The sequence below is a fragment of the Ipomoea nil genome, unplaced genomic scaffold, assembly GCF_001879475.1.
Source record: "Ipomoea nil cultivar Tokyo-kokei standard unplaced genomic scaffold, Asagao_1.1 scaffold1125, whole genome shotgun sequence".
NCBI lineage: Eukaryota > Viridiplantae > Streptophyta > Magnoliopsida > Solanales > Convolvulaceae > Ipomoea > Ipomoea nil.
In genome coordinates this window covers 822,501-830,948 of record NW_017617553.1, presented here as the reverse complement: position 1 = coordinate 830,948, position 8,448 = coordinate 822,501, and the positions used below count along the sequence as shown (strand labels likewise).

The 8,448-nt window shown below is 35.8% G+C and overlaps 2 protein-coding genes across 3 annotated transcripts in view; both read left to right on the top strand.

Moving 5' to 3' along the window:
- The first annotated feature begins 542 nt into the window (after window positions 1-542).
- LOC109183393 lies at window positions 543-1,519 on the top strand. The gene is made up of 4 exons (XM_019333473.1): window positions 543-693; window positions 760-1,073; window positions 1,153-1,278; window positions 1,349-1,519. Exons 1-4 carry the CDS (start codon window positions 543-545, stop codon window positions 1,517-1,519), a joined length of 762 nt encoding a protein of 253 aa, XP_019189018.1.
- A 2,935-nt stretch (window positions 1,520-4,454) lies between these two features.
- The window catches only part of LOC109183418 (calcineurin B-like protein 7), a 4,805-nt gene continuing 811 nt past the window's right edge, over window positions 4,455-8,448 (top strand). Inside the window, exons 1-7 of one of the 2 annotated variants that reach the window (XM_019333505.1) lie at window positions 4,455-4,605; window positions 5,883-6,033; window positions 7,287-7,369; window positions 7,568-7,627; window positions 7,769-7,877; window positions 8,032-8,084; window positions 8,432-8,448. The exon at window positions 8,432-8,448 is cut by the window's right edge and continues 64 nt beyond it. In XM_019333505.1, coding sequence (XP_019189050.1) covers window positions 5,955-6,033; window positions 7,287-7,369; window positions 7,568-7,627; window positions 7,769-7,877; window positions 8,032-8,084; window positions 8,432-8,448 — 401 coding nt within the window. In that variant the 5' untranslated portion in view covers window positions 4,455-4,605; window positions 5,883-5,954. Of the gene's footprint in view, window positions 4,606-5,866; window positions 6,034-7,286; window positions 7,370-7,567; window positions 7,628-7,768; window positions 7,878-8,031; window positions 8,085-8,431 lie in introns of both variants that reach the window. The other variant, XM_019333503.1, reaches the window with a different exon arrangement.

Below are 8,448 nucleotides of genomic sequence, written 5' to 3'. Positions count from 1 at the left end.
TCAATTGTTAGCGAAATATCAATGTAATCTCTTAATCGCGAAATCATCGATTTAGTCCCTAAAAATAACTTTTTTTAGTTGATTTAGCCCCTCCGACCGTAGCCCATGGAAAATCCGGCAATAGCTCCGATTTGGCATGGGTAATATAGTCATTTTGCTTTTTAGTCTTCTTCTTACATTGTTGTGCGGCTGTTTTGGTTAAGTGTCGAAGAACCTAGTCATTTCGCTTTTAAGCCCTAAATTTTTTCCCCACCAAAATCCACCAAATTGGAGTAAAATCGTAGGGATTGGAGTCGTAGGGATTGGAGCAAAATCGTAGGCATTGAAGTGACAACATGACGAGTCGGAGGATTAATCGGTTTGCCACTACGCCAAATTGTAAGTTTTTCGTCAAAATTTAGGGTTTATTGGGAGAATATGTTTTTGGTAGACATAGAACCTTGAACAGTTGCATTCTAAATTTTAGGGATAAGCCAATACAAGCAATGGTTGATAAGATAATGTTATATTTGATTATTAGGATGCAAAAGAATAGGGACAAAATGAGTTGTCAACCCTTCAAGGTCTGTCCAAAAATTCAGAAAATCCTAGAAGAAGGAAAAGACAGATGTTGTAGATTCAATGCATATAAATCTGTTGGTGATATTTATCAAGTTGATGATGACAACTTCAAGCCTTTCAAGATTGATCTAAGTGCTAGGTAGTGTAGTTGCAGAAGATGGGACATCACTGGCATACCTTGTACACATGTCATTGCAGCTATAAGGAAAAAGGGTGATATTCCAGAAGATTATGTCCATCAATGTTATACAGTGGAGCAGTACATGAGAGCATATGGCCCTGCAATATTGCCTATCCGAGCTCCAGAATTATGGCACAAAACTATCCTACCACCTCCAATCCCACCAAAGTATAAGCCACAACCTGGGAGGCCAAAGAAGAAGAGAAAGATAGATCCAATTGTGGAAAAGCCAGATCAAACAAAATCTACTAAACAAGGTGAAGTTAAAAAGTGTAGGTTGTGTGGCATGAGAGGTCATAATAGGACTACTTGCAAGGCAAAAGGCAAACAGGTATGACCCTTGCTAATTCCTTACTGTTTTTCTTAACTGTCAGTGGAGGTCTTTTGTTAACTGATTTTATTGCATGAAGGTACAAGAACCAAAGGGAGTTGAAGTCAATGAAGAGCTGCAGGAACGTGAACATCATTACCATCAAGAGCAATGTCATGATGTGGTAATTGAGACACAAGTCCCAGACTTTGTGCTAAATGAAATGGTAAGTAAAGTTTGACTTTGCCCAGTGCATATAATTTGTTGTTTATAATTTTTTGTGCTCATATTTTCAGGAAGCAATGTCATCCCAACCATCACAAGCCATTGAAGGAAAAAATGTGATCCCAAACATGTCAAACTTTATATCTTCACACATATCATCTCAAGCCGTTGATCATGTGATTACCACTAGAAGGAAGAAATATGTAATTGTTGGAGGACTTAAAAGCATGAAGAAAAAGTGACCTTTCAATGTTGGGAAACTATTTTGTAGGAGTATTTTGTAAGCTTAAAAGGTAATGTCTTTTGGTGTAAGTTTGCAAACATTTTTGTGTAAGCTTAAATGTTATGTCTTTTGGTATAAGTTTGCAAACTAGTTTGTAAGATGGTGACCATGTAGAAATACTACTTTTTGTAAGATGGTGAATTGGTTATGTTAATGGCAATATTGGAGCATTTTATGTTAACTGTCAAAGTGGAACAGTTTTTGTGTAATTTGTCTTGCTTATATACACATACTGTCAAAATGAACACTTAACCATCAACTATCAACTGTCAAAATTAACACTAATCATTAACCATCACAAGCCAATTCATTACACCATCCATTGCTGAAAAACAAACTACACCTGATTATATTACTACTTAAGCTACAATAACCCTACATTTGCTACATCAGATTTCATCCATGTATTCATAAAAAAGATTGCAAATACAAAACCAATTCCAAATCCATACAAAAACTTAAAATTGGACTCCCAAATCTTCTTATTAAATTCATGATCTTTTTTCTCAATTGTCAAGTGCAGCTTGTCAATTTCCTTCTCATACTTGTCTGCCATCTTCAACAATCCTCTAATGACATTTGCTACACATTCGGAGACATCATAGTCCATCCATTCAAAATACCTGTGTTGAATTTGAAAGATTCAAATGCCTGGCGGGTGGAGAATTACAACCACCCGCCAGTTAGGCGGAAGCAGAGATGAAGAATCAAGGGATGAGAAAATATATATTGTATGAGAGTGAATAGAAGTATTATATATCTCTCCTCTAGAAAAGAGAATATAGAGCCCTATAAATAGGTGCTAGAAGACTACAAATAGGAAACAAGTTTCCATATGCCTTACCTACCTAAATCCCTAAGACTGCCTAATCTATAGAGATTCCAAACCTTACCTACCTAAATCCCTAAGACTGCCTAATCTATAGAGATTCCAAATATTATATTTATATTCCATAACACTCCCCCTCAAGTTGGAGCATAGATTTTAATCATGCCCAACTTGTTACACAAATAAGTGATAACCCAAAATAACTAAATAAAGAACTAACTTAAATCCATTTAGGACACTTCCTTTGGCTTTTCATATGCCTTGGGCCCTTCATATCCCTACTTTATTCACTTCTAACACTCCCCCAAGCTGGAGCATAGATATCAATCATGCCCAGCTTGTTACAAATATATCACATGAGTCATAGGACTTCACATCTTGAGTCATAACCTTTGATATCAACACCCATGTCTCGAACCACTTGATCAATCTTCAAACCACGTTGTGCCAAATCAGTCCACCGTTCAACCTGTTGCACCAACTAAGCTTCCACGAAGCCAAAACCATGACAAACACCACAGCGCACCTGCCACTCACACCCCACACCGTTATCAACACTGCCTAACATCACAGTGCTCCTGCCTCTCGCACCACAAACCATTATTAGCGCTGCCCAACACCAGTGTTTTTCTGTTTTCCTGGTGCACACAATTGGTTCATCCCGAACCAATTCTTCAGTGTTTTCCTGTTTTCCTGGTGCACACAATTGGTTCATCCCGAACCAATTCTTCTTCAACCATCGGCCTCCTATAACTGCTGTGGCATATGCCAGGTCCGTATCCCTCCTAGCATCCGTGCTGCCCATCACTGTAGCACCCCGGACTGATTCACATTGAACAAGCTACACTGACTCAACTCATACCAAAATATGAGACTAATCCTATGGACCCACAATAATTAACCAAACAACACAATTCACAAGATATAATAAACCAAAAGCTCTGATACCATGTTGAAATTGAAAGATTCAAATGCCTGGCGGGTGGAGAATTACAACCACCCGCCAGTTAGGCGGGAAGCAAAGATGAAGAATCAAGAGATGAGAAAATATATATTGTATGAGAGTGAATAGAAGTATTATATATCTCTCCTCTAGAAAAGAGAATATAGAGCCCTATAAATAGGTGCTAGAAGACTACAAATAGGAAACAAGTTTCCATATGCCTTACCTACCTAAACCCCTAAGACTGCCTAATCTATAGAGATTTCAAATATTATATTTATATTCCATAACAGCAACTCTCATTTCCCTGAGCAGAACTCACACTGTCAAAATCGAATTACATTACAATATTTAACCTAAATATTCCCTAAATTTAACACTTACCCCGTATCTTGGACATGCCCTATATGTCTTCCCTGGGTTAGCATAACTCCATGACATCTTCATTGGAGCCAAATATCCGCACCTACATCGCACCTCCGCCATGAATTCCGATGAAGAACTGTTGTTGCAAGACATTATTTTCTTCTTCGTTGCTTGGAGTCTTCAATCTCTTCAAATCTACTCTTTGTTTCAGAACTACGGCTCTCTGTTTAATAAGGCATCTTCGTCGTTTGAGGAGTTTAGTTGAAGAAGAAGAAGACTAAAGCAATTAAATAGGGCAATAAGAAGAAGACTAAAAAGCGAAATGACTATATTATCCATGCTAAATCGGAACTATTGCCGGATTTTCCACGGGCTATGGTCAGAGGGGCTAAATCAACTAAAACAGTTATTTTCAGGGACTAAATCGATGATTTCGCGATTAAGGGACTACATTGATATTTTGCTAACAATTGAAAGACTAAATCGTTAATTTTCCCTTGTTTATTTTCTTTAATAATTTTTAATTATTTTAAAATTTAATTTTTTATATTTAATAATTCTTTTAATGTAATTTTTAAATATATAAATTTTATATACTAATACTAAATTTAATACGGAGTATTAAGAAAAGTTAAATTAAAAATAACTTTGAGGCGGATGCAATACTGTATTGATCTCGTGATTCTACTGTTATTTTAGGTGACGTTTAGCATACAGCTGGAACCTATTTTTTTAAAAAAGTATATGAAAACATTTAGCAGAAAGAAATGACGTCGCGATGTGTCTGTTTATATGGCTACATCCAAGTGAAATGATTCCTCTGATTCTCTCAGAAATTTTGCAGTAGCTAGCGGCCTTCATCCTTTCTCTCTCCCTCAACAACAAAAAAATTCCCTTCTCTTTCAAGGTCAGTTCTCAGTCCTCATTCGTCTTCTTCAAGGTTTTGTGTTTTGCTTTTTGAATTTCCAAGCGGTGGAACAGAATTGTCGTTTGATGAAAAGTTTCTTGACCGAATTGAATGCCAACTTTTCTTCATTCATTCATGTTTGTGTGTGTGTTATATTCATACATTCATGTGTATCTATCTATGTGCTATGTACGATTACAGTGACCCCCCTCCCTTGGTTTGTTTTGGAATCGCCGCCATTTGATACTTGTTTTTTGGATGTATCTTTCTTCTGAGGTTAAGCGTTTCACCATTTTATGGTCTCTTACGATTTTCTTGTTCCAGTTTGTCATAATCTGGTTTTTGTTTGTATTATTGTAGGATTAATTAATATAGATTTCATGGGGAAAATTCCTGGTTTAGTAGTTTTATCGTCCTCGTTTACACAATCCAAATCAGTTTTATTTTCTGCTAAGTTTCAACTTAATGAATTTTGGAAATGAGTTGGAACAAATCAAATATCATAGGTAGAGAGAGATTAGGCCTAGAAGAGAAGATTAAAGACCATCAGACTCTTGTTTATTTTTTAAAACAAGTTTTTAGTTTTGATCGTAGCTCTGTTTTTGTGGAGATGCCAAGTTTTTAGTGTTGATCATCAACAGTTGACTGTTCAAAAACGACGCTGTTTCACGCAAATTTTTTTTGCCACGCGACATGTTGCAACATACATTATTATAACTCATAATGTACATTATTCTAACTTATAAAATATATTATTCTAACTCATAATATTCAATGACGCCGTTTTGGACTGTGGTCCACACAATAATTTGCCCCTTTTTTTTTTGTGAATGAAAGTCAAGTTTGATGACAAATGAACAATCAACTTGTGATTTGCTCCATCTTGAGCTTATTTGTCTTCTTTCTGTTTAATTTTTTCTTATAGAAAAGACTTCACATTTGTTTATCTAATAAAAAATTGTCTACCTTTTTTTATTAATCCATGACCTAAACATCTTTTTCAATTCAATATTCCTAATAGTTTTCTCTTTGATATAAAGAGAATTTAAGAAATTTTTCTCTTGAGGTCTTTGGTCTGGAATTGGAAAATAACACTGCAATAGATTACAAGTTGATTTCCAGCATTATACTAGCTGGTTCTTGGAATTGGCAGTCACTATATATGCTGTAATTATTTTACATTATTTATATCGTCTTCTAATTCAAATGGATGGTTTGGAATCATCAAATTCTGCACACGAAGCTGATCAATTCGTTTTAGTTATTGATACTTGCAGGAGGGTTATTCCATGAAGTTTCACCAACTCAAGTATTTACATCTAAAGTAAAAACTTTTATGCGTGTCTTTGATGGGTTGCTTCTACTCAAAAACCACCAAACACACCCCTGGATATGAGGAGCCTAGTGTGCTTGCTGCTGAGACACCTTGTAAGTATGAGAAGGCAAATAAATAAGTTTTTAACCCTTTTTCTTAATTTCAAGATGGAAGTCATGATAGTGTTTCATCCTTGGTCATTATATTTTTCGTGTTTTCTTTTTTTGTTATTTTCGGTTCCTAAGGGCATCCATAATAGTGGATTTTAAGTGGTTTTTGTAGCCTAAAAACTTAACCATGATTTTTCAACAAAATGGGAGTGGGTTTTTTGGTGATTTTTTCACAAGATAAGGATCTAATTTTTGGATCCAGTGTGGGACCACCAACAAAATGAAAAGGCAACACATGGTTCTCGTGAAGCCAAAACCTTAATCTGAATCTCTTTTTTTTTTTTCAGATTTTGTTTTTGTTTTTTTTTTTTGTTTTTTTGGTCCTTTTTCCCTTCCCTCTCATAATCTACAACTATTAGAGATGCTCTAATACTCCGTATTTTCTATTTTTGAGAGTCCTGCTCCATACTTTGTAATTGCTCTGTCAACATCTTGGCTCTTTAAAAAGTTACCTTGAATTTAGCCTTTAGTTACTAACTTCTTTAAACACTAATGGGGTGCGGGCCGATGAAAAATCGGCAAACTGGCAAGACTGGTGGGGCCTTTGTTTCCACTTTGCCTGTTATATCTTTTCCACATTTGTGCATGTTTTGTCCACATTAGCAATGGAGTTAAATGGGTTTAATGATTGGACAGTGTTGAACTTGAGGGGTAAGACCACCAAAATTGGAAAAATTAGTGAACCAAAATGGAAAAAACTCTTACATTTCCAAAAAAAATTTCCCTAGGCTTGAATAATTTGTTGCCACAAGATTGTTGGTGTACTTAACCTTAGTCTGAGTTTCAGATTTTCCTTTGAGAAAGAGTTGTCAATAACTAATGAAGACACCACATTTCTACTTCTCTATATGGATACGATTAACTATCTTTAATTTGATCTAGGAACTGCTCAAACACTTTTCTTTGAGTAGTTAGTATCAAATTTTTTGTGCCGCTTTTATACTTGGCCTCTGCAGTTGTCTGTTTGTTGGAGTATTCCCATCTCGGAGAAAAGAGAAGGGTTGACTTGCAATTGCCCTCATCTGTGAAAGATTCATCTATAATAATTGTGTAAATTTGATGCAATAGTCATGAAATGGCTGTCATCTAATCGAACAAGTGTTTTTTTTACATATTGGCACATTCATTCTAACTTCGATTCCTAATATTAGTTCCAAAATAAATGATTAGGGACGTGTTGCTTTATTTTCTTGCAGTCACAGTAAGTGAAGTCGAGGCATTATATGAGCTATTTAAGAAAATAAGTGCCTCCGTAAACAATGATGGGCTCATTCATAAGGTACTGATCAAGCGCTTACCATTACCCCAAAAGCTATAGCTAGTAGCGATGTCGCAATTTTATTTCCTTACACCGCCATCACATTTTCGAGAGGAAGGGTGCTGGACTTGGCCCTTCACTGGCCTCCGCCCAACATTTAGTTTTTTTATTTTTTATTTTTATGTAATCGAAATTGATGCCCCTGGTTCTTGATCTCAGGAAGAGTTTCAGCTTGCACTGTTCCAGAACAAAGATAGGAGGAATCTATTTGCAGACAGGGTATAATGTGGTCAACCAGGCTTCAGAATTTTAAGATATATTTAGATAGATGCCATAATCTACTAAGTTTCTTGCCATAGCTCCAATTTGCAATGATGGGGTTATCCTTCACTTAGTTTTCATTTCTGATTGCATATGCAGATATTCGATCTCTTTGATATAAAACGCAATGGAGTGATTGAATTTGGAGAATTTGTCCGATCTTTGAGTGTATTCCACCCAAATGCACAAACAGCAGCGAAAATCACATGTAAGACAACCATTCATCTTGGATCACTAGCCCATTCATGTAAAAAAAAAATTAAAAAAAAAAATTGCTGTCCTTAAATGTCTCTTGGGTTTGAGATATCTGTTCATATGATTCAACATTGCATGTTATTTATTTTCACTAAACTGTTTTGCAGTTGCTTTCAGGTTATATGATTTAAGGAACACTGGTTTTATCGAGAGAGAAGAAGTATGGTTTATTCTTATATATAATTATCATCGTTGTTATTATTTTTTAATTTGTATCAGCTGATCAATATTACTTGTAAGGGTTAGGTTTCGTGCGGACAGTGCTTCCCGTGCGGTCATGCACCATTAGGTATGTATAAATGCACCACAAAGTGTTCGAAAATGCACCAATAGGTGTGATGCATTTTTTTGGTGTGTGGTGCATTTGTGCATTTAATCCTGGTGCATTTTGGACATTGAGTGGTACGTTTATGCATACCTAATGGTGCAATTCGCACCGGCCGCACGGGAAGTCCTATCTTCATTTGAACCATATCTTACTTGTAATATATGGATTATGGTTTACAGTTGAAAGAGATGGTATT

Excerpts from the sequence above, each read along its gene's own strand:
- LOC109183393 (XM_019333473.1), top strand. The coding sequence starts at position 543 with ATGAGTTGTCAACCCTTCAAGGTCTGTCCAAAAATTCAGAAAATCCTA. Across the intron at positions 1,074-1,152 it reads GCAAGGCAAAAGGCAAACAG|GTACAAGAACCAAAGGGAGT; the intron begins GTATGACCCTTG and ends TATTGCATGAAG. Across the intron at positions 1,279-1,348 it reads ACTTTGTGCTAAATGAAATG|GAAGCAATGTCATCCCAACC; the intron begins GTAAGTAAAGTT and ends TCATATTTTCAG.